Source organism: Dendropsophus ebraccatus, chromosome 1 (genome assembly GCF_027789765.1).
Source record: "Dendropsophus ebraccatus isolate aDenEbr1 chromosome 1, aDenEbr1.pat, whole genome shotgun sequence".
Taxonomy (NCBI): domain Eukaryota; kingdom Metazoa; phylum Chordata; class Amphibia; order Anura; family Hylidae; genus Dendropsophus; species Dendropsophus ebraccatus.
In genome coordinates this window covers 89,864,682-89,890,421 of record NC_091454.1, presented here as the reverse complement: position 1 = coordinate 89,890,421, position 25,740 = coordinate 89,864,682, and the positions used below count along the sequence as shown (strand labels likewise).

At 41.5% G+C, this 25,740-nt stretch overlaps 1 protein-coding gene across 1 annotated transcript in view; it reads left to right on the top strand.

The window, feature by feature from the left end:
• RAP1B (RAP1B, member of RAS oncogene family) overlaps positions 1-25,204 on the top strand; it is a 50,546-nt gene extending 25,342 nt beyond the window's left edge. Inside the window, exons 2-8 of the mRNA XM_069974922.1 lie at positions 8,004-8,090; positions 15,187-15,255; positions 17,551-17,607; positions 17,900-18,040; positions 20,877-21,020; positions 22,145-22,260; positions 23,175-25,204. Of these exons, the coding sequence (XP_069831023.1) occupies positions 8,034-8,090; positions 15,187-15,255; positions 17,551-17,607; positions 17,900-18,040; positions 20,877-21,020; positions 22,145-22,231 (555 nt within the window). The 5' untranslated portion in view covers positions 8,004-8,033 and the 3' untranslated portion in view covers positions 22,232-22,260; positions 23,175-25,204. The remainder of the gene's footprint in view (positions 1-8,003; positions 8,091-15,186; positions 15,256-17,550; positions 17,608-17,899; positions 18,041-20,876; positions 21,021-22,144; positions 22,261-23,174) is intronic.
• The last annotated feature ends 536 nt before the right edge of the window (positions 25,205-25,740 follow it).

Here is a 25,740-nt window from a genome sequence, read left to right as displayed (position 1 = left end):
TTTACATCCATTATTTTTTTGTTATCATGCTGTAAACAAAGCTATACCAGGCCAAGTCTCCTGAAGGCAGATTAGACTTGTGCTAGTTGAAAAATGAGATTACACATGAAGTCCTAGCCAGTACAGAGAGTGACAGCTTAATGTGTCCATCAGTTACAAGACTGCCTTCTCTTTGTGAGCGCTCACATGACCTCGGAATCACTGGACTTCCTGTTATCTGACTCTTTGGGGGTGGGGGGGGGGCACAGGAAGTGCTGTGTTTTCCATGATAACAAAAAAAAAATATAATTAATGTATGTTGTAAACTTGTTTTATATCACATCTAGGGATGCACGATGCACCGAAATATCGATACTACTATCGATATTTCGGGCAAAAAAACGGTTCGATACCAGGATTTCCTGGTATCGAAACTTTAAGTTAGGCTGAGAACACGGTGGGCGGCTAGCTGAGCGCCGGCCGTGTTCTCTATGTGCCTCCCCCTGCCCCCTGTAGTCTCCTCCTCTGCTCTCCCTCCCTCCGCTCCCATTGGCGCCAATGTCAAATAGCCGGCACTTAGCTATTGCTAGTGCCGGCTATTTAAGTATATAGATGCAGCTGTCACACTGACAGCGGCATCTGACCCCTCCTGAGCCCGCTCCATATACAGCGGGGGTCGGCTACTGTGTGTAACAGACCCTCGCTGCTGGTGTTAATGCAGAGGGAGAGCGGGAGAGGAGGACGGAGGAGAAGGCTGGAGGGAGAGCGGGAGGTCCGGGAGAGAGGAGTACGGAGAGGGAGAGCGGGATGTCCGGGAGAGGAGCCGGAGCTGCACAGAGGAGAGCGGCTGGAGAGGGAGAGCGGGAGAGGAGGACGGAGGAGAAGGCTGGAGGGAGGGAGAGCGGGAGGTCCGGGAGAGAGGAGTACGGAGAGGGAGAGCGGGATGTCCGGGAGAGGAGCCGGAGCTGCACAGAGGAGAGCGGCTGGAGAGGGAGAGCGGGAGGTCACGGAGAGAGGAGGACGGAGAAGGCTGGAGGTGGGGAGGATGAAGAGGGAGAGCGGGGGTCTGTGAGATCCGGGAGAGGAGGCCGGGGGAAGTGCAGCACATGTGAGGATCCAGCCGGCTGGCAGGTGGGGGAGGTGGCCGGGGCTGAGAGGAGCAGATAAGATCGGCTGTAGTGTGTGGGATCCTGTGTAACCTCCTCTTCTCTTCCTCCGCAATCTTGGTAACTGGTGCAGCAGAGCTGTCTTAGTGATGGGTGGTGCAGCAGAGCTGTCTTAGTGATGGGTGGTGCAGCAGAGCTGTCTTAGTGATGGGTGGTGCAGCAGAGCTGTCTTAGTGATGGGTGGTGCAGCAGAGCTGTCTTAGTGATGGGTGGTGCAGCAGAGCTGTCTTAGTGATGGCTGGTGCAGCAGAGCTGTCTTAGTGATGGCTGGTGCAGCAGAGCTGTCTTAGTGATGGCTGGTGCAGCAGAGCTGTCTTAGTGATGGCTGGTGCAGCAGAGCTGTCTTAGTGATGGCTGGTGCAGCAGAGCTGTCTTAGTGATGGCTGGTGCAGCAGAGCTGTCTTAGTGATGGCTGGTGCAGCAGAGCTGTCTTAGTGATGGCTGGTGCAGCAGAGCTGTCTTAGTGATGGCTGGTGCAGCAGAGCTGTCTTAGTGATGGCTGGTGCAGCAGAGCTGTCTTAGTGATGGCTGGTGCAGCAGAGCTGTCTTAGTGATGGCTGGTGCAGCAGAGCTGTCTTAGTGATGGCTGGTGCAGCAGAGCTGTCTTAGTGATGGCTGGTGCAGCAGAGCTGTCTTAGTGATGGCTGGTGCAGCAGAGCTGTCTTAGTGATGGCTGGTGCAGCAGAGCTGTCTTAGTGATGGCTGGTGCAGCAGAGCTGTCTTAGTGATGGCTGGTGCAGCAGAGCTGTTTTAGTGATCAGGCTATTTGGAAGAGCAGAATTGTATTAATGATAATGACTAGTGACTATATTTCTACCCCTGTGTTTTTTTTTTTTATACTTTACTAAGTATCGAACCGGTATTGAGTATCGAAATAAAAAAGTTAGTATCGGTATCGAACTCAAAATTTTGGTATTGTGACATCACTAATCACATCTACTGTTGATTTAGGTTTTAAAATTTATGATGATAGGTACACTTTAATAGACCAAATATAGTCTACTTGTGGCTACACTTGGTTTTGTGTCTAACAAATCTTATCCTGGCATCTTTCAAACAAACTTGCATGTAGACTATGTATGTTCTATTACAGCCTACAGGTACTCCATAATGTATGTTGAAATGTTTTTTTTTTGTTATTTCAACATGTGGAATACAGATAAAATATGTTGGGATTTTAAGAACCATCTGAAATTAAGTTCGTCACATTGACCTCTTTACCATGTTTTTCTGGTTTTCGGTGGAAATGCCCTAGTAGTTGACTTCATTCTATAATAAGCTCTGTCTTCCGACAAACCCTTTTTAAAGGTCTGAAACCGGAAAAATGAACACATGTTTAAATATAGCAATTCATTTCTTAATCTACAGGGCTGTTTCCTAAGACTTTGGGTGGTGGCTGCATATAGAAGTCAGTTGTGATGGCAAATATAATAATCAGCACAGATCTTCAGTAATGTAGTAATACTTTGGGTGGATCTGTAAAATGCTATTAAGATTATATCAAAATAAACTAATTTCTATATGGTACACTGGTTTTCAACTTATTGTAAAGTTCTTTCATGATAGTAGCAGGGCCTTTTAGAAGGAAAACATTCACACGTATGAGAGGTAGAACAAACGCCGTGGCGTGATGGGAAACGTAGTTCCACTAAGGCATTCTTACTCAGTATGAGAGGTAGCATGTATGCTCAGTGCAATCCAGGTGACACTGTTAGATAGCTGTTAGGAAAAGGAGACAGATGGTACCTTACATATATCTTCCAGAAAATGCTTTTATTTTTATGTGCATATCAGATGCATTCCCAAGCTCCTGAACTGCTGAAGCTTGAGAAAGATTCCTTAAAGGAGTTGCTTAAAGAGGATGTACCACCAGGTACATCCTCTTTAATCTCAACCTACTGATCAAAAGGTGCCGTCACGGGGAAGCAGGTGCCATGGTCCGTTTTTCGGACAGCGGCCCGATTCCCGTGCACGACGCCGTTCTATGCACCGGAACCGGACGGTACTCAAGCACTGGAGGTAGGTTGGCCCGCCGTTCCCTGTGACGGCGCCGTTCGATCCGTGGGTTCAGATTAAAGAGGATGTACCTGGTGGTACATCCTCTTTAATTATCCATGCTGCCAGGGACATGAAAGTAATGGATACTTACCTGTCATGTTCTGCCATGGCTGCCAGGCCCTGCACCGCTGTCATCATTTTAACAACATCCGCTAACGTGCCATTCACACAGGAAATGGCTGGTCAAATAGTCTAGGTGGAGGTTGGAGGTGGTGGAGGTTTTAAGAATAAATGACTTTTCATTTTAGTAATAGGATTACTTTTAGGAACAAATTTTTTTTTGGAAATTTCTTCCCTCTCTTCCCTTTTTTTTTTTTTTTTGGTGTGTTTTTGTACCTCTTCTCCACACAGCCATCCACTTACTCTACATTATTCAATCCGTCGTCTATACTGGAGCGAGTGCAGAGGAGGGTGACCAATTTCATTAAGGGAATGGCTGTGTTAGGGCCCTATTGCATGGGACAATTTCCATCATGCCTGGACAGCCAAAGTTAAAGCTTTGGCTGTCCAGGCATGATGGAAATTGTAGTTTTACAACAGCTGGGGGCTGAAGGTTCCCCATTCCTGCCTTATTGGAATAAACCATTTATTTAGGCTATTTTCACACTGTGTGTCAGTGTCTTCCCAAGCCTTATGTCAGGGCTATTCCCACCTTATTCCTATGACAGGTGCCACTCAGTGGCTTTAGTCGTGCATATTAAAAAACCTGTACCACACAGTTTGGTTACAGTATACTGCAAAGCCTTATGTATTTTATCCATATTAAGACCAACATGACACTCCTTTGACCCATCTGGGGCGTCTGTGGACATGTTTGGAGTATACAACACACACACACACTGCAAAAGCAGACGGTAAATAGCCTTCCTATCATCTGAAGGCAATGTTCTGTTCCCATTTCTTATGGAAGCTAGAACATTGTCCCATTTAGCTGAGTCATCTTACAGCCTGTGAAATGCTGCTTTATGTCACCTTGCTGTCCTATTGCAGAGCACATATATTATCCCGATGTAATATCAGAGTATTTTGAATGTTTTACGGTGGTCTCTATTGCCAGTTTTCAGAAAGCTTAGCTGATGTTAAGGAAAGAAAATGGTATCCTTTGATGGTGTAGATTTTATATGTGGAATAATGGATTTGGTGATGCAATTTACTTCTAGTTTTACTGACTTTACTGTCAGACAATATGGATTTAAAAAAAAAAATTCTTTAACAACTGAAACGTCATGACCCGGCTGATGGACTGGCTGCTCAGCCAGTCAGTGACTGGGGAAGGACGCCAATCCAGTCACTCACTGACTGGCTGGGTGGCCAGTCTATTATCCAGGCCAGGCCTTTCTCCCTGAGTTGTGATGTGATCACAGCTTGGGGAAAATGCCTTCTGGCGGGGTCCCGAGGTCGACCCCACTGCTCACCACTGGCACGGGACCCCACTATGGCCACTAACTGGCTGAGAAGGGCTGACATGTCACGGTCCAGGTCCCCGCTCAGACCAGGAAGTGGCTGGGGGAGAGTGAAATGAAGCATGGGACAGTGGACCCCAGCACTGGAGCTAGGTGCATGTTATGTTCAGCCATCTACTCCTTGGCTCTTTTGGAAAAAAAAAAAAAAAAAAAAAAGCCTGAGCCCAGATCTTGGAGGTATTGGGTATATAGTAGATTGATAAATAGCTTTACAGGAAAAAGATTCTGTATAACTATTCACTTTTATTCACTATCCCTGCTCATTCTGGTTTTAGGAGTCTAGTGTGTGGTCTTAAAGCGTAACTGTCATTTTAGGGTCATTTTTCTGAAAACATTAAATATCAATAGTACAAGCGATTTTAAGAAACTCTGTAATAGGTTTTATGTACTAAAAGAGTTTCCTTCTGTAGTGAAAAAGCAATCTCCCAGCCTCCCCCCTCACATCAAATGAAGCAGGATTTCTGTCTCCATTATGTGTCTATGGAGAGGGGAGGGGCTGTTAGGAGTGACTGAGCACGGAGGATTTCTGCACAGCACAACACCCTGCAATCTTCTCTCAGTAAGTTCATAGATAAGCACTGACCTTTCTGACACCTGAATTTAGCGTTTTAGGTGCCCAGAGAGTCTACAAACAGCTGACCTTCATGTCACCTCTTCCTGCTCCCTCATCTCCCTCAGCCCCTCCCCCCTTCAGAGGCTTACAATGGAGAGAGCAGAGCCCGTCTTCACTGGCTTCTCTGTAATGAAGACGTGTTTGCCTGATAATGCACAGATAAGAAGTCAGGGGGGGAGGCTGGGAGATTGCTTTTTGAGTACAGAAGGAGGCTTTTTTGGCTGATAAAACCTATTACAGAGTTTCTTAAAATCGCTTATACTACTGATTTCTGCAATGAAAAAAACATGACAGTTACTCTTTAACCCCTTAAGGTCAAAGCCAATTTTCGTTTTTGCGCTTTTGCTTATTCCATTTTAAGTTTAAAAGTCAACAGCGCTTGCATTTTTTCACCTAGAGACGTATATGAGCGCTTATTTTTTGCGAAACCAATTGTACTTTGTAATGACAGGCATTATTTTTCCATAACATATGCTGCGAAACCGGAAAAAAATCATTTGCGCTGTCAAATTGAAAAAAAAACTAATTTGTTTTGATTTCGGGGAGTTTTGCATTTACGCCGTTCCTCCCATGGTAAAACTGACTTGTTATGCATGTTCCTCAAGTCGTTACGATTACTATGATATATAATATGTATAACTTATATTGTATCGGATGACCTGTAAAAAATTCAAACCGTTGTTAACAAATATACGTTCCTTAAAATCGCTCCATTCCCAGGCTTATAGCGCTTTTATCCTTTGGTCTATGGGGCTGTATGAGGTGTCATTTTTTGCGCCATGATGCGTTCTTTCTATCGGTACCTTGATTGCGCATATACGACTTTTTGATCACTTTTTATTACATTTTTTCGGGATTTGATGCGACCAAAAATGCGCAATTTTGCACTTTGGAATTTTTTTGCGCTGACGCCGTTTACCGTGCGAGATCAGGAATGTGATTAATTAATAGTTTGGGCGATTACGTGTGCGCCGATACTAAATATGTTTATTTGTTTATTTATTAATTTATATTTATAAAATGGGAAAAGGGGGGTGATTTGGACTTTTATTAGGGGAGGGGATTTTTTATTAATAAAAACACTTTTTTACTTTTTTTTTTTACATGGACTAGAAGCCCCCCTGGGGGGCTTGTATATACATAGCACTGATCTCTCATAGAGATCAATGCTGTGTATATACACAGCAAAGATCCATCAGATCGGTCATAGATTGCTATGGCCTGCTGCAGGCCATAGCAATCTATTGCCGAGCCGGGATCAGCGTCATTCCGACGCTGAGGCCCGGCACGGGCAGAAGAACGGATCTCCCCCCCGCGATCGCATCGCGGGGGGGAGATCCGACCCACTAGACACCAGGGATAGTGTGCATAAAGCACTTCAATGCAGCTGTCAGGTTTGACAGCTGCATTGAAGTGCTTAATTAGCCGGCGCGGCAACGGGACCCGCGCCGGCTAACAGAGGCACTGCCCGGCTGCACGTGTCAGCCGGGATCAGCGCCGTTCAGAGCGGGGTCCCGGCGGGACCCCGCTGTGAACACTTCCCGCGGCACCATGACGTATCAGATACGTCATGGGTCGCTAAGGGGTTAATCTATGAATAACAGTTATGTGTATGCTCGTACAGGGTAGTCAAATATTGATTAGGACTGCCTACTGCACTTCTAAACATAAAGCAGAGATTTAAAGGAGAAGTGAAATTTTTTAATAAAGTATTGTATTCCCCCCCAAAAGTTATACAAATCTCCAATATACACTTATTACAGGAAATGCTTATAAAGTGCTTTTTTCCCTGCACTTACTACTGCATCAAGGCTTCACTTCCTGGATAACATGGTAAAGTCACAACCCGACTCCCAGAGCTGTGCGGGCTGTGGCTGCTGGAGAGGATGATGGCGGGGGACACTGAGGGACACAGGGCACTGGAGGGACACTGAGCATCCCTCTGCCATCATCCTCTCCAGCAGCCATAGTCCGCACAGATCTGGGAGTCGGGTTGTGACATCACCATGTTATCCAGATAGTGAAGACTTGATGCAGTAGTAAGTACAAGGAAAAAAGCACTTTATAAGCATTTCATAAGTGTATATTGGGGATTTGTATATCTTTTGGGGGGCAATACAATACTTTAATAAAATTTTTTTGCCGTACTTCTTTTTTAAATAAATAAAATACAAGTTACACTGAACCCTGGTCCACTAAACGATTTGTGAGTTGTCTTAGCTCTTCCTGATCTATATAACGTGATGCTGGTAGATTGGACTGCATTCCTGTGTTGACAGGTTCTCATTAAAGATGTAATGGTAAGAATTCTTCTAGTGAAGAATATTGACATTGATTAATTCTGTATACCCTTCTTAGCAGTAGTTGTAATGGATTTTCTATCTGGCTCTTAGCTGTGGTAAAGCCTATTATTTAGAGTGTAGTTATATTAACTAATATAAGAAGTATCTCATTGTTGTATCTAAATAGACTGTGGTGTCTTATTGGATGTACCCATACTGAAACGAATCCTTGGAAGGAAGAATTCTATTTAGACAATTTATTTTATTTATCATTAAGTTTATTACCACGACATGGAGCAGTCATCTGCTGGGAAATTAATGCGGAGTCCAGCTATTGGGTCGTTTTATGCATGCCAAGTGAATGTTATATTTATGTAGCTTTCATGTGATGGAAACATTATTTAATATGCAGGTTGTTTCCCCCCCCCCCCCCTCTTTTTAGGTGTGGAGTTGTTAAGTCAAAGCCTGCACCATGCGTGAATACAAGCTGGTCGTCCTTGGGTCTGGTGGTGTTGGGAAGTCTGCACTGGTAAGTTGTGTACTTTTTCTAAGAATAATCTGGGCTTTTAGCTTTTCTAGGACTACTGTTTTGATAGCCCATCAATATCAGATCAGGGCAGAACCAACTCCTTGACATGCTTGCTGATCAACTGACTAAAGAGACTGTGGTTCTTTGGTCCTTATGTGGTTGCAAAGGCACAACTACTTTTCGGTGGCTGTACCTGGTATTACAGCTTGGTGAGCTTTAGCAGCATGGTCCATGAACAACAACGCTTTAAAGGGTTATTCTGCTCAGGTAAAATACATGTTGAATCATGCCCCCTCCTGTAGACTTACAGTTTGTTCCAAACATGTTATTGTTTTCATTCTCCTTCCCCCAGTTCTGAGCTAGGTGCTTTGTGCTGAAGACACAGAAAATTGTGTGTGAGTGGGTTACTCCATCTCCTCTTCCCATCCAAGATGGCTCATGTGAAATGTCCCTTGCGAGCTGTTTTTGCAGTCTGTAATGCTGGGAAGGTTAATCTAATGTCAAGTTGCTGGTGACCTTTATTGTGATTACCCTCCTGGAATTAAGGAGGACAGAGACAGCCGGCCAGGGATACTGTTTACATGAGCCATCTCAGAAGGAAGGGGGAAGAAGGGGGTTCAGAGTAGAGATGGAAAGATCAGCTCACATACAGTTTTCTGTGTTATCAGCACAAAGCAGCAGGCTCAATCGGGGGAAGGACGTTGATAAAGTAAATCTCTAGGAGATTGTGTAGCATCATACCACATGTTAGATATTGATAATCACATGGGTGTATACTGTACATAGATGCCACATATAGCAGCATCTTTTTTTATCATCCATTTTCTCCTTAATAATGCATTTTCACGTGTACATTAGCGCAACTACACGTATGTGAATGGCGACAGTTTAACTTCCCCCATCGACATAACAGCAACACCAGAGAGAGGGACTCTGCCCCAGGAACCGGAAACCTGGAGAGATGAAAGGACAGGCTCTCCTCTCCATTCTCAGTGGTTTTCTCTCCCTGTGGGAAGCCTGGGTCCTGGCGTTCATTATACTTTTTTGATTAGGCCGGGCTTCTTCCTACTCTACGACACACCTTAAGTGATGTCACATGCCGGGAGCTCTTCAGTGAGGAGCGGCCCGGCAAACTTTGGACATAGCGCACCCAACAGCAGGTGGTGGGGAGGCTGGCGTTTCTGAGTTCCAGCATTATGAGTGCAAATGGTAAGTATGGCCCAGCAGAGAATTCCAGGATACTGGCAGCATTCTCCCAGGTGGGAGTTAGTGACGTCAGCGAGTTGTGACAGGTCCTGGCAACCATCCAGGGGCCCATTGACATTTGCCTCGGCAGGGAGATTGCTGCCATTGGTCCGTCATTACAGACAGGCCAGTTGCTGTAAAAAAGACAGGAGAGGCTGGCTTCTGACTGCTCACTTGTCTCTGATGTTCTTCCTTGGGTGTGGGAGGCATTTAGAATTAAAAAGAACAGCCATGGCACACAGCACACAAACACACTAACCCCTTCCTACCCTAATAACCCATCATATGTTGCTGTATCTGATTGTTTCCCTGGTCCCCTATTGCTGTGTCTAGTCGTCGCCCCTTGTCCCCTGTTGCTGTATCTAATCGCCACCCTTGTCGCTTGATTAATTTACTTAATTTTAGAGTTTTTGTCAGGAGAAAACAATTGCAGAGTCACTTGGATAAGTTGAAGTTATTGGCACATTAAATCTGACCGGTCAGGAAAATAGGGCTTGGTCCTTAATACCAGAAGTGAACCTAGCCTTGATTGTTAAAACCTACATGATTAAAAACTTCTGAATACATAGTCTAGGCTCAACTTTAGTTTGATATTTTTCTCGCTGTTTGTAATGTGTGAATCTCTGTGCTGAATTTGGTTTTATCTGCTTAGTCAAACTCAAATCAGGCAGCTAAAGTAGGACAGTGGGAGTGGAAAAAAAAGGAAAGAAACCATTTAAGAAGCTGACATATTACTATAATACTGTGGAGCTAGTAGTGATGTTTTGAAAGAATGGTGTCATTTGTTTATTGTAGTCAGCTCCCTTTCCTGTTCTTTCCTGTGTTTGATGCTTGATGTCTGTTTGTTCTGGCACTCTGATTTATTAGTTTTCAGACTTGCATAGTGAGGTGAATGCTCATGGAGGAGACTATTACTTGGGGGATGGGAAATGTGATCTTGGCTTTTTTTCCCCCTTTTAAATTATAAAGCCATAAACCTATGTTATAAAGGCCCTATTCCACGGAACGATTATTGGCCGTTACGGCCGATAATCGTCCTGTGGAATAAAAGGCAACGATCAGTTGCATCGTTTGTCTTTCACCCGCTCGCTGCTGCTGCGTGTAATAGCGGTGGCAGCGAGCGGGGTACGAGGAGCAAACGAGCGCTAATAACACTTGTTTGCTCCTCACTGTCGGTCCGTGGAATAGGGGCTTTAGAGTGGATTTCTTAAAGGGGTTATCCAGTGTTCGAAAAACATGGCCACAGGGAACAGACGTCCACTCACCTCCCCTGTTCCAGCAGCGGGTCCTGCATTGCGGCGCTCCGGTGCCCGTTTCCCGGCCGCTTCCTGGTGTCTGACGCGGGCCCAAGATGTGACGTCTCAGGTCCGCTCAGCCAGTCAGTGAAGGAGACAGGATCCGTTTCAAGTCCGCTCAGATCCTGCCTCCTTAACTGACTGGCTGTGTGGACCTGAGACGTCACGTCTCGGGCCCACGTCAGACACCAGGAAGTGGCCTGGCACCGGAGTGCCGCGATGTGGGACCCGCCGCTGGAACCAGGGAGGTGAGTGGATGTCTTTTCCCTCAGCCACCTTGTCACCGGTCCCAGTGAAAGTACCCCTTTAAGCTACATTCACTTCAATGGAACAAAGTTGCAAAACCCCAGTGGTGCAGTCTGTGGAAAAAAGTGGCCATGCTTTCTAATGCTAGATAACCCCTTTTAACTATTAAACTTGACCATTGGCTTACATCTGCTCTTATCTTTTTACTTGTTTAATGGCAATACTGTATTCCTTGTCAGGTTAAAGGACAACTCAGGTGAAAAGCTTTTTCCCAGTAATTGAAACACATTACAAAGTTCTATAACTTTGTAATATGCTTCAATCATCTATCTGCTCCCCTTCCCTATCTTTTCCCCCTTAATCCTCCACCAGGGAGTGAAGTAAACTCATTCTTAGCTAATGACTGTTGACCCCAGGCTGCTCTGTGGCAGCCATTTTGTGACAATGACATCAAGAGGGAGGCGGGTCTAAGCCCTGTTAAGCCAGCCTTCCTTTTTCTGATGACTCAGGCTGCTCAGCTCTGATTGGCTGAGCAAGGTGTAAGCCATCTAACAGTTCTACAGTTAGACATCACAGGAGACAAAGCCTAAACCAGGAGGTGAAGAAAAAAATGAAGACACCAACTGGAGCTTCAGTTCAGCTTTTTTTTTTTTTTTAATCAGCACCAGAGTTTGTGCCATTATGTATACGTCAGCAAAATTTCAAAATTGAACACCAAGATACATTGTACATGGACAGGCACAGACCCATTGACTTTAAGGCTCAAAGCTTTCACTGTTCGGGTATTATAGGAATTGTAGTTTTGCAACAGGCGGAGGGCCACAGGTTCCCCACCACTGCTTAACGTCAAAGGCAGATAGAGACAGATATGGAGAGTTGTTTGGTGGGAACTAAGTTACAGTATGACATAGGAAACATTGCATTCTTATTTTAATCACACCCTCATTTTTGTGTTCTGAATGGAGTGAGGTTGCTTCTAAGTGAAGAAAAATGGGAGTAGACTCTAGCGATTAACTGTAGTTAGAACTGAATGATTTTGTGCTCATAAAAGGCTTTAAAAACACCTTTGATTTGGAACAAATGATATTTACATGTTAGTGGTTACTCGGGAAAGCCTTTTCTCTGGGGAATAAATGAATCTTTTCATATTCTGGAAGCATGAATGGATACATGAAAGGTACCATGTGTCAGCAGTTTTGGAACATAAATTGCAGTTAATAAATTCACTTTAAATTAAAGGAGAAGTCTGGAGAAAATAAGAATTTGCAAGCAGGCAGTACATAATAAACAAGCACTATTTACCTCTCCCCTTGCCCCCAAAGCACTGCTTCACAGGCCTCCAGGATCTCTGCCGGATCTCATTGAGTTCCTATGTTTTCCCAACTTGGGGGGGAAATGCCCAACCCGGCTAATGGATCGCACACTTAGCCAATCAGGGACTGCAGAGGTGTCCCGCCCCTATTACTAATTGGCTTAGCAGGCAATTTATCATCCGAGTCGTGATTTCCCAGGAGAGCCCAAGCGTGCCAGGGTCCTAGAGCGCTGTGTGATAGCTCTATATAGGCACAGGGAGGCTTGTTTAATATGTTCCTCCCTACCCCTGCCTGCTTGAAAATTTTTATTTCCTCTGGACTTCTCTCTTAATTTCTCCATTCCTAATCTGTGTAGTTACAACCTCCCCCCCCCCCCCCCTTCCTGCTACTAAAGGGTTTAATAGACAGCTCAACTCTCAATGTAACCAATCGCCAATCTGCTAGATTGGCACTTGCTTACCCTGTGGCTTGATATTGTGTGGGCAGGGCTGACATGTCCATGCAGCCCTTGTTTTAAAGGGATAAAATAATACATATGATGCTTAGGTCTCCATTCTCCATACTCTGTGTCCTCCTGTATTGTCTCTGCATCCATCACTGACCGCCGCGGAACCCTTCTTGGTGGTGACAGTCTGATCAGCCAATCACTAATTGACATGCAGGGCCAATGATTGGATGAGCAGACGGTCACTGCAAATACTGGTTCGTCAGTAGGGGGCGCAGACACACACAGCAGGAAGACACCAGAGGAGCGTGGAGAGGTAAGTATAGCTTCTTTATTATTTTCTATACCCTTTTTATTATCGACTCTGCATCAGCTATTAGATTGATTGCTTGCTCCTTGACTGATCGTTGTCTTACTTGCACAGAGCAATGTCTACCTTATGCTGGGTTTACACGGAGCGATTATCGGGCGAATTTTCACGATAACGATCAAATTCGAACGATAATCGTACGTGTAAACGCGGCGAACGATCGAAAAATCGTTCATTTTGATCTTTTAACAGGTTCTTAAATTGCCGTTCGCAAAAAAAATCGCCGATCGTTCCGTGTAAACAGTCGTTCACTGATTTTCCCTATGTGTGTGAGAGGCTTAAGCGATCGCAAAACAAATTTTCATGTACGATATATCGTACAGTCTAAACGCTGATCTTTATAAAAAAAATTCGTTACTTCAGAATCGTTAATCGTACGATCGGGCGAATTATCCCTCCGTGTAAACCCAGCATTAGGGTGCGTTTACACAAAAAAGATTTATCTGACAGATTTTGGAAGCCAAAGCCAGGAATGGATTTTAAAAGAGGATAGATCCCAGTCTTTCCTTTATGACCTGATCCCTGTTTATAGTCTGTTCCTGGCTTTGGCTTCAAAGATCTATCAGATAAATCTGTCTGTGTAAACGCACCATTATTCAGCAGATAATCGCTCCATGTAATAGGACCCTAAGAAAAGGAAGGTGGGGAGCAGAGAGCTGACACAGCCAGGAGCAGTGTGCTCTGACTGGTCAGATTTTACAGTACAGCTTTTTGAAGGCGTTACACAAACTTCAAGGCAGCTGTTAAGAAAGCTCAGCCCCATACACTGCTCTGGAGCTAAACTCCAATACCAGATACAACTTAGATAAAGTTGATTAATTGTACACAGGCATTCCTACATATAGGTAATGTAGAGAAAAGTAGTTCACGCAATTGTAAAAGTAAAAGTCCATCTTTTCTGTGGTAGGCACAGGCTACAGGACACAGACCCCAAGCTATAAGCAAGTTTGATTCTATGTATCTGAAACTTTCAGCTTTGGTGAAGCTGTGATCTCTCTCTCTCTCTCTATCTATCTATATATATATATATATATATATAATTTATTTGTTTATGGAAGTGCACTAGTACAGCTTATTACATAGAGTGCCATGTTCCATAACCACTCTGCATTTCTCACTGACTGATTGTGACTAAATAGATCAATAACAGTATATTGCTTATTGTCTGCACTGCTAATGGGAAAAGGCAGATGTTGCACTGCTTTTTCCAGAGACATTTAGATAAGCTTTGAACAGTATGTGACACCATTAATAGGAGTGAGAGTTCCTGTGTTCTTATCTGTACTAGTCTCCAAGGCTTCCTGGTGTGCGGCGTTCAATGGACAGGAAAGTCAGCCATTGGATAATACAAGACTTTATAATAGGAAAAGTGGCACATACGCTTTTTATTACTTGCCACAGACATCTGCTTCATGCATCCCAGTAATATGCTATTGTGTGTTGCAAAGGACAGTAAATGACAAACAGGAATAAGGTTTCCTATGTTACATTAATGCATTCAATTGCAAATGTGCAACAAACATAATGTGATGGTGCGTGGAACACGATTCCATGGTAGATTGTCATGCTATGTGAATTTCCCAAAGGCATAGGACACGGTGCTATATATACAGTAGTGCTAATCTAATATAGACATAGTAGGATGGCAGAAAAAGACCACCTGGTCTGTCTTTTTATTATTTCCTGTATTATCATCCTGGGATAGATACATGTATTTTACCGGGCAGGTTTCCAGGTTCCCAGATTTCCATTCACTTAGTATGCATTTACCTACCACGTCTGCTGGAAGTTTCCTCCAAGCATCTACTACTCTTTCCTCCAAGCATCTACTACTCTTTCCTCCAAGCATCTACTACTCTTTCCATGTCATACTTTTGTTCTGCAGCTGAATGTAAACTGTTGATGTCTGTAAGCAACCAATTAAAGGTGTTGTACATAATTAGACAAGCATAGCTGCTTACCTTTATAAACCGTGCCATATCTGTTTACCGATTGTAAGTGGTATGACTAATGCCTATTCACTTCAATCCAGTTGAGCTTCAGAATTGGCCTGGGAACATGTTTCCTAATCCTATAGAACCTCTTTAAAGTGAAACTGACAGCACTTCAGCGTTGCCCTGTTATCTGGCATGTTGGTAAAACGTAATCTGTATTATAATCCTGTTTTCTATTTTTTTTACAGACCGTCCAATTTGTCCAAGGAATTTTTGTTGAAAAATATGACCCCACAATAGAAGATTCTTACAGAAAGGTTGGTGGTGATGATGATGATGGTATCTTGTGGCATACCTAATATTTACTTTAGTTTAAGAAAGAGTCTGGACTCTTAGACCATTTCTAGTATGAAGGGGGGGAGTGCAATACTTGTAACTTCAGTTTCCTAAGCCGTACATAAATCAGCCAGCTGTACGCCATTCATAGCAGTGGTTTTTTTTCTCTGACCGGTTGTGTTTTGCGAGTATGTCAGCCCATTGAAGTGAATGCTCAAGTATCCGCAGCTGATTTCGCAGAGGCTATTTCTAGCTTTGTATATACTACACTAAACAGATATCATACATAGGTCCTATGAACTGGTCAATTAATGATTGCCGTAGTAGCAGTCCTGCCCAGCAAGCATTTTCATCTCCCCGCGCCTGATGCCACATCAGGCAGCAAAGTATCTCTGGAGGTATGCTGTGATAGGGCTCCTGGGCTGTCTGTTTCAGTAAAACATCTTGCATTTCCCACTAATTATAGAGCATCTTTTAACTCTGTATTATTCTGGTTCAATAGTTTTTATTATTTTTCAAAAACACATTTTAGTAAAACATGAATAAAGCACTATAGTGCCACATCAACACAATATTATAACATAGTACACATATAGATCCAAAGTCAAAGATCCAATAACCAAATAATATAACACAAAACAACGAAAATAAAGGATAATAATAATTACATTATTCATCTAATGTCATTAACCTATATATTAATAATAATAGTGTCAACCAGCCAAGAATGCTATTATTTACCATTATCATGAGATAAGAGAAAGGTCATTTTTACGCCAAAGGGCACAGAGGGCCTTATACAGATTATAGTAGATAATTGTTAGCTAATCTCTACACACCTTCCTTGAGGGCACTTGTTAGGGTGTTAGAAGGGAACACAGAGGGGGGAACTAGACCATGGTTTTCATATATTGCTATTATTATTATTCTGTATTATTCTTAGTAGAAATATGTGACTACAATAGCCAACTGGGTGTTACCAATTCACTGTCTGACACCATCCAATCACAGCTGACCGTGACGGATTATGTAGAGAAGTCCCCAGATGGATATTTACTCATACATATTTAGTAGTGAAAACAAGGAAATAGTTAACACAGAGATACAAGAAAGGATGGGCCATAATTATTGTTTTAGGTGGGAGTCAAGTATTTTCTAACATATAGGGAAGGCTGCATGTCAACTTCTTAAGGCCACATTCCCACATCTATAGTGCCACATGGACCCCGTCCCCAACACAGACCTGTAACACGTATGGGTTTCTTTAGTGGATGTGTGAAAGGGCCATAAACAACAGAGAATACTGATATAAGTGTGGAGTTTGCTTTGAGCATGCTTTAGAGAGAATACTGTTCTACCCCTTTTAGTTCTCAGTCCATGGAAAAATAGGAGCACATTACTAATATGTCTTGTCTTGTGTAGTATGCTTGGAATCTTTAATTAAGATGTGACTTGTAGTACTAGGAAGTAATACCTTTTATGCAAGTCCAAGCACCAGATTTTCAGCGGCCAATTAATTCTGCATATAGGTTTAGGTTTTCTTTTTACCTCATTTAAGCTTCACTGCACAAGTACACAGTCAAAGACGGCAAAAGATATTGTCAGCAGTTCCTGCAAAGTATTGCGATGGCCTTCCATCGCCTGCAGCCTATGAGGGACAGTACTTGCACATCACTCTGACTGCAAGTGACATTTTATTCTTCTTAAATACAAGTATTGTGCTGTTGCTGGACATCAGCTAGACAGAAGTTGGCTTATGTAAGACTAGACAGCACCCTAAAAAAAAAAAAAAATCTGATTGGCATAGTGAGACAGATTCTGAGGCCTCATCCACATAGTAAGTAGGGCTTGCTTAGCAATGCTTCAGTGAAAAACCGATGGCACACAAATGGTTCCTTTTACTTCTATTGGAACTCCATTCCACAAAAATGGACTGTATAAGTGCAGGTCCTATTTGTATACGGAACAGACCAGTTTTCTAAACGGTTATTTGAATGAAAACTTTGAAATCAGTAGGTCTTTTTTCTGTCATTGAGTCAGGATCCTGATTCACGGACAGAAAAACTGGTGTGGACGAGGCCTTAGCCCTGTTCATATCTGCATTGAGGCCCCAATAGGATTCTTTGCTGCATATTCAGTCAAAAATGCTGGAGAAAATCCTGCCATGTGTACCCATCAATATAGTCAATGTATATTTGTGTGTAGATCTACATACTTAACCATAGAAACTTTTTTTTATGTGTATTGGTTGACAGCTATTTTTTTTGTTTTTACAGCAAGTTGAAGTTGATGGTCAACAATGTATGCTTGAAATCTTAGACACGGCAGGAACGGTATGTTTTCATGTACATTCATGTCAGAGGTCGATGTACCAAAATGTCACAATCCTCTGTTTAATCTAAACTTGCTAGTGCCACCATGAAAAGTTTGCTTAAATAATACCTATTTGGTCATTGACATGTTTATGGTATTGCACCAGTGACTTGTTTAATAGTGATAAAGGGCATTGGTCCGGCAAAGTGAACTAGATAAATTTAATGTTTGTTTTATAGATGTTGTTTAATTTAAGCTCATTCTGACTTAAAAAATTAATTATTATACCCCTTTTCCCCCACTTTTATCCAGGAACAATTTACAGCAATGAGGGATCTTTATATGAAGAATGGACAAGGCTTTGCATTAGTGTACTCCATAACTGCACAGTCTACATTTAATGATTTACAGGACCTCAGAGAACAGATCCTCAGAGTCAAAGACACTGATGATGTAAGTACTGTGCTTATAACACAGCATGCATTTGTCTCAAAGCTACAAGTCACAAGTTTTTGTGTTGCTGAGATACAGATACATGTCATAGGAACTGGGTTTTCCTCCCAATAACATTTATTTATTGAAATGATAGAGGAACCATCCCCACACTGCTTCCATTTTACATAATTAAAACAACTCTGGAGCATTTGCTTTAGAACTTATTATTTTCAATAAATCGACAACTGGGTGTGTACCTACATCATGTAATGCTGTCAGTACAGACGAGCCTCTGTCAGAGTGTCTAAGAAAATGGAGCTGTCAGTCTTATGTATTTTGTACGGAATAGACGTACATAGCCGTTGATAACTGAACACCAGAGCTTTTAGAAGCCAATGACCAGGCAGTTTAGTTATTAGTTTTTATTTTTGCCTTTTAAGATCTATATTTTAAAACCTGAGATTGTGCAGTTTTTATTATATCCACTAGGCCAAATATTAAAACAAAGGTTTTTTCTTTGTAATGTAAAGATCACTTTCCAGCAGTGCCCTCCTTTCCATCACATGCAGGATTACAGTGAAAGTCAGACACCATTGTAAAGATAAGACATTTATTGCTCTGCCTCCCGTCTCTCTGTTGATTCCCCACATGTCGGAGTATGCCTAGAAAAGTTCTGCTTGTAGTGATTATCTAAATGCTGTTAAATAATGTACAAAAATAAATAAATAAATAGCGATACATTTTACATTTTAGCAGTGAGTCCACCTGAAAGTGACCTTCATGTGCATATACAATTGCAGATCATATAGTTTTCAATCTGCATAGTTTTGCCCATGTTATCACTTTGGCTGTTTTTTTTCCTCCTCATACTGAAAGCTTGCAAATAAATGTCACATTGCCTTTTATTCTTTGTTCATAACATGTTGCAAGGACTTTTGGGTGTGTCCATTTGTCAGAAGGTTGGCTTGACTGATCAGTTTTTTACTGAACAGAATAATAGTCGGTAGTGAAATGCAGATATCAAATGCACCTAAGTGCTGTGTGGGCGGAAATACGTTTTTTCTTTCTTTTTCTTTATTGTTTATCTCTATAGTGATGAGATATACTTCTCAACAATTGTATTCAAGCTTAATTTAGCATAGTGAAGCACTTATGTATTTTCCACTTCATTGCTTACATCAGCTTTGCACACAAGAATTATACTTCCAATTTATGATTATAATTTAATTCTTGCAGAATACCCACTTGACTGAGTGCAGTAATACAAGAACACACAACATTAATAATTCTGTTTATGGTAAACAGGAGGTAGCATGTCTTTTTAAAGGATACCTATCATAATGTTTTCTCTGCCGATTGGCATGCTGTCATTCCTGCCAACTGAAGTTTGGGTAGCTATGCATACGACCACACTGGATCCCTTCCGTGTACAAGCTCCATTCTGATTCAATAGGGCTCATGCACAGAACCGACCTAGCGTAGCGGTGTCCACAGTTACTGGAACATTTGGCAGCAGGAGTGACTGCACACTGATAGAGGTAAAAAAAACATAATGAAAGGTACATCATAGTTTCCAGCCATATAGAAACATAGAATATTGTTGGAATAAAAAGACCACTGGTCTGTGTATATTATTTTCTTTATTGCCGTCTTAGGATAGATATATGTTTATCCCAGGCAAGTTCAATTCATTTTCTAGAAGTTTAAGGATCCACTACTTTTTCCATAAAGTAATTGCCTGTATTCTCCTTCTGTAGACATTTCTACAGTATATAGTTAGCAATAGTTATAAATGTGGGTCTGTTCCTTGGCATACCTTTTGCAATATACAAGGTTGCCCTTGTCTTTAAATAAAAAATTCTGATATAGTTGGGTGACACTGTGGGTTTTTCAGTATATTTCGGTTGGCGTGGCCTTTCACATTACAGTTCCTCCGTCAGTTTGCCTGGCTGAGTAAATTTGTTTTTGCAGCATACTCGCAAAGAAAAGTAAAAAAATAAAAAAGTTTTCTTTTAAATGGGCAGTTAACTCATATCACCACATCCTTTCATATGCACTGTCGATATACAGGTCGCTGTTCTTAACACCATATCATTTCCTGGTATTGTTAAATATACATAAGATCACACAAGATCACACAAACATCTGGAATGAGTGAGATGTATATGAGCCCTTTTCTTCAAGAGAAAACTTTACAGAATAAAATTGGGAGAGCAGTCAGGACATCAGATTCCCTATGGCTGCATTCCACAGTTGGGAGGAGGAATGAAGGGCTAGTAAGCAATCTCTGCTCGTTTTTTTGATCTTGGCTACTTTTTGTTTGCTTTTATATACCATAGCTGCCCAGCTTTCCTTTAAGTGCACTACAGGGTGGACAGAGCAGTCAATAAATAGCATGGCTTGCTAACCACCTGGATTTGCTTTCATGTTAGTATTTTGCCTTTTACACAATCACTCATTTGTGGGCCTTACTTGTAAAACTGTTACAATTTCCTTACATTTTAATTTGAAAGAACTTTAACCCACTAACAGGAGAACATATGTTGGCCTTTTGTTGCTTTTCATATTTACATATGGTGGAAAGACAAGAAAACGTCACGGTCCTTGATGTGCATTGACGTAGAACAACACACAAGTCTCTACTCTCACCAGTCTCATTTAACCTGTATGGATGTACTCTTTATTTAGAAACCTTAAGCTGGGTAGGTAATGTGAACTTTGTAGGTCAGTACATCCAAACAATACACATAAGCTGGGCTTGTATATGAAGTTGTATTAATGCTTTCTGAAAAGACTTAAAGTGTTAAGATTAGAATTTATTGTCATTATTTCTAACCCAATATCTGATGTCTAGGTGCCAATGATTTTGGTTGGAAACAAATGTGACTTGGAGGATGAGAGGGTTGTTGGCAAGGAACAGGGGCAGAATCTAGCAAGACAGTGGAACAATTGTGCATTCCTGGAGTCTTCTGCCAAGTCCAAGATTAATGTCAATGAGGTAAGAAGTTAAATCACTATTCACTGCAAGATGTTAGTATTTTGATGCAAGTTTTCATGAGGTCAAATGTACAATGGATCAGCAATGCAGGTAGCCTATCCTTATACCCATATTGGACCAGATCCTGTTGCTCACTTAGTAGATAACTAGTTCTAAAAAGTGCACAAGTTGGCCACCCTTTTAGATGGTATTTAATAAATTATGTTCTGTTTACAGATTTAGGCTATGTTCACACAACGTAAATATCATATTTATCCCGGTCATTGTTGCCGATTTGCTACAACGTCCGTTAAAAATATAACACTTTCATTTTGCTGCCGTCTATGCAATCCCGGCCGGAGTGTATTGCTAACGGAGCCACAAAAAAACGGACATGCCACAGATAACCTGTCATTTCACACAATAGAGTGTGCAGCTCCAGCCTCACACTCTATTGTGTGCAGTGGGGAATTTGGATGCTGGCGCATACTGATGCGCCCGCATCTGAATTCAGCAGAAGTGAATGGCCAGTGTTATACGGCTCACAGAACGGCCTGTGTTATACGTTGTGTAAACATGGCCTAATACTTGTTTAGTAAACACACTCCTGATTTTTAGATTGACTAGTTTACATTCAAGTCACATTCTTGCTTATTATCTTTTAGGGGAAACAAACAAACAACCCCCCCTTCAAATGTTTTGACTAGAACAGTCCTTCAATAATAATAATTAAATCAAAGTTCTGTCCAAGTCTTATATTTCATACAACTATGACAATTATAAGCTGCATTTTAAATTAATTAAAATAAAAACACTTGGGGGGAGATTTTCAAACATGGTGTAAAGTGAAACTGGCTCAGTTGCCCCTAGCAACCAATCAGATTCCACCTTTCATTTCCCAAAGAGTCTGTGAGGAATGAAAGGTGGAATCTGGTTGCTAGGGGCAACTGAGCCAGTTTCACTTTACACCATGTTTGATAAATCTCCCCCTTGGTTTATATTTTGCAATCTAGAAATTGTTTTAGATTTAGTGTTTGATCATACCAGACTACAAACCCTATGAAGATCATGAAAGTAGCCTGTTTGTTTTATCTTTTGTGTATTCATTTTTATGTTCCTAACATTTGCATTGTTTCCATTCACAGATTTTTTATGATCTTGTGCGACAAATTAACAGAAAAACTCCTGTACCGGGCAAGGCACGCAAAAAGTCAACATGTCAGCTGCTTTAATACACAGATGTGCTGTAGCTCTGAGCCAGGTAACACACATTGATATTTTATGTGTAAATAAACTACTGTCAATAAAGTCCAGCTTAAGTTAATTCAGTTAAACACATTTCATGGAGAATAAGTACATTTAAAAGCAGTAAAAAATGTCTTTGAAATCTGAAATAGTAATTTAAAGAGGTTTGCCTCTTAAAGGAGTTGGCTTATGCAGGACACTTGGGGGGGGGGTAGAGTTTGGTCTGATATTAGCTGTATGAGGTACACAGGGAGCTGCTGTCAGTAAGTGCAGTTAGTACAGTTCCTAATACTGTACACTGAGCAATTTTACTATAAAGTGGCCAAGATCTTTAAAGAGAATCTGTGAGGTCTCCAGGGCCTTACACTCCAGCCCCAGAACAGTATTCTGTTAAAATACTGCTCAGCTGCATGGGATGCCTCATAGAGCAGAAAAAGAACATTTAAATTGCCCTTGCCATGACTGGTATCCAGTAATGGTGGAACCATTCACACTCGCCATACCTGCCTCAGACCAGTCAGGGTTAATTTGCAGCCTGAATGCAGGGAAAACCCTACACACCAGCCTGAGCACCTGACAGGTTTCTATTAAGGAAATATAAGTTCTGGCTACTTAAAGGGTGTTTGAGTTCACGTATTACATGCTTGGACATAAGATTAAATGTGTTTGAGGTGTAAATCTTGTACAGAAACAGCACATTGTGCTATTGACATTATTGGGGTGTCATATTTTACCTGTAACAGCCAAATAGTACAGTGCAAGTTGGAACTGATAACAAAACATTCCACTAGTTTTATATAGGAAACATAATCACCTCAATGTTCTGAATTTCAGTATATTGCTTGTTTTTCATATTTCAAAATACCCTAGCTTATATGCAAAAATCTGCACGACCAGCTGCCAATCTCTAAAAGCTATCCCTTCTTGCAGGTCTGAAGAACTGTTGTCTAACAACAGTGCCAGCATTCCAACTCAAATTATCCTGTCAACAACTCCAATGGACTTTCCTGTGGTGGTACCCTTTATATAATGGATGGAAGTTGCAAGCTCAGATTGTGCACCATCAGATCCCCTCCTAAAGTCACAAGAAAGATGCCTGCTTTGAGATGTTCTTCACGTATGCAACTGGGAGCAACGGAGCCCACATCCAGTATTACTGCTAACAGAGACATTGTTCACTCAGCAATGTTTTCACGCGTCCAGAAACGTGTACTGTATTCTATCACAAGCCCTTCCTTTCTATCGGAGTGTACAATGAAAAGCACCACTATTTTAGCTTACTAAACAAGAAAGTCCAAAGAGCTCCTCTATAGACTACTCCCAATGACCTTGCATCTTTGGTATTTGTAGCTTCTTGTAACTATTTTTTTTTCCTTTCTTTAAAGAAATACAAGAGCAACATCTATTGTGTTGTACAAAGTGCTTCTCACAACTATGATTTTTGCCTTCCTTCCTTCATTCATTTTTAGGGGATCCTGTGGAGACTTGTATTGCACCCTTCTGGAGGCAAAGGAGTCATGACAATAAATTTATTTCTCATAGTGTGTCTTGGTTAAACATTCTGCCTTTAATATCTCTTTGGAGGGACAGTCATACGTTCCTTTTGGTTTCCATTTCCCCACTTTGTTTACATAGGGACAAATGTTTATAGATGTGTATACAGTGGGGGTCTACAACAAGAAGTGTAAATTTTAAGAGTTCTTTTTTTAATGATTTATCAATATTTTGTAAATCATTTCCAGGCTTCTGCAGCTGTAGATTCTCACTGTGAGCCCTTGTCTTTACTCCCTTGCTTGCTCATGCATATGTGTATTTGCAATACCAAATAATACAGATTTAGTACCTTTCCTGTCAGTGGTTGTTTTTCATGTGTATTGTTTTGGTTGCATTGTTAAATGGTGGAAGAGTCCAGTGGATGTGAATGTGGGACGTGATTTTAATCCTGTGTTATCGGTCACAAGGCCTGCGTTGCAGTTAACTTTTTTTGCTGGTTTATTTATCAATGCCTTGTTGCTTTGTATGCATTATGTTTGGGTGTAAAAATTGTGTATATATCCAGCAGGGAACCACAGTTAATTCAATTGACCAACCTAATGCTACAATGCTTTATGGTGGCCAAATGTAAACTTAAAAGCCTTAAATAAAAGTGGTGCAATTTTGTATAACTTAGCATCAGTTCAATAAATCTGCATTGCCATGCAAGGGCTCTCATGAGTATCTGCTACTTTAGTGCTTGCTACTAACAGCACTTGTAACTTTGGCATCACTTAAGTGCACCGCATAACCACTCTGCAGCCTCCCCCTCTTATGTGCCAATTCGAAGAAATGTTGTATAGGGCCCTCAAGTGACACGGCCAGTTCTACGAAATGATACGTGAGCAAGTTTTGTGAGTTGGTTGAATTTTTGTTTTGTTTTGGAAGATATGTATAGCAGTATGAAAATCTCAGCGCTTCTTGGAAACATCACAAAAGGCTATGAAAGCGTCAACAATTTTATGAATTTGAGTTGACTTACAGGTGTTTATGTTCACATTGTGCATTAAAGGTAAATTATCTCATAATTTTTTTTCTGCTTATTTTGTTCAGGCAGTAAACTGAAGGATATAGTCAGCTAAGGAGAAACTTCACTACTTCATAAAGTTTGACTATTTGCTTTGCCACAGTGGCAGCCTGTTCTTGAACTCTCATTTTTTCTATTGCTTACAGATCTTGTTTATTTTCCCCTCCTTAAGAATTGACATTTGAACTCTGCTTATACACAGATGGAAATAAAATACTGTACTTTCTTGTATGCAAATTTGTCTCATGATCTTCTAACTGAAAGGCTGTGGCGTATACACATGAGTTCTGTTCACTAGCTCCATCAATAATTAGCCACAACATATGTGTAGTGTTATAAGCAAAGAGCCCCTTATTTACAAAAATAAAATTCCTTTTGGATTTGTGCAATTTCTTTACGATTTATGACTATCAGTCTTTTTCCCCCATGATTTCACGATGAATAGTGGTCCCATGGGTTGTTTTAGCAGCACCTCACAATGGAATTAAATATTTGGTAATTTTATTTGTGTTTTTTTTTTTTTTCATTGATACTTTTACACTTTTATTAGATTTTAGTAGGGCAGTGTAGGTAGGAAATGCTTTATGATTGATTTTCACTTGTAGTGTTAACAGATTCTACCACCCAAAAAATGCATATGAAACTGCTGGCACTGTTACATACATTGTATTACATAGAAAGTTACAGAATATACCTGTGTTCTGTCCAAGTCTTTCTTAAAAAAACAAATAACTGCTAATGAAGTGTCACAGAGGTGAGACCAAGGGTACTCTTGGGCCGCTAGAGCCCCCCACACATTCATAGGCAGGTCTCCCCTTACAAAGCCGGGCTTTCATCAGCACGAATTCTGCTGTCCGCCCAAAGAATTGACGTGAACGATTGAATCTGCTGGCAAATGTCATTGAGTCTATGGAACTCCGGAATTTCCAGAGACCT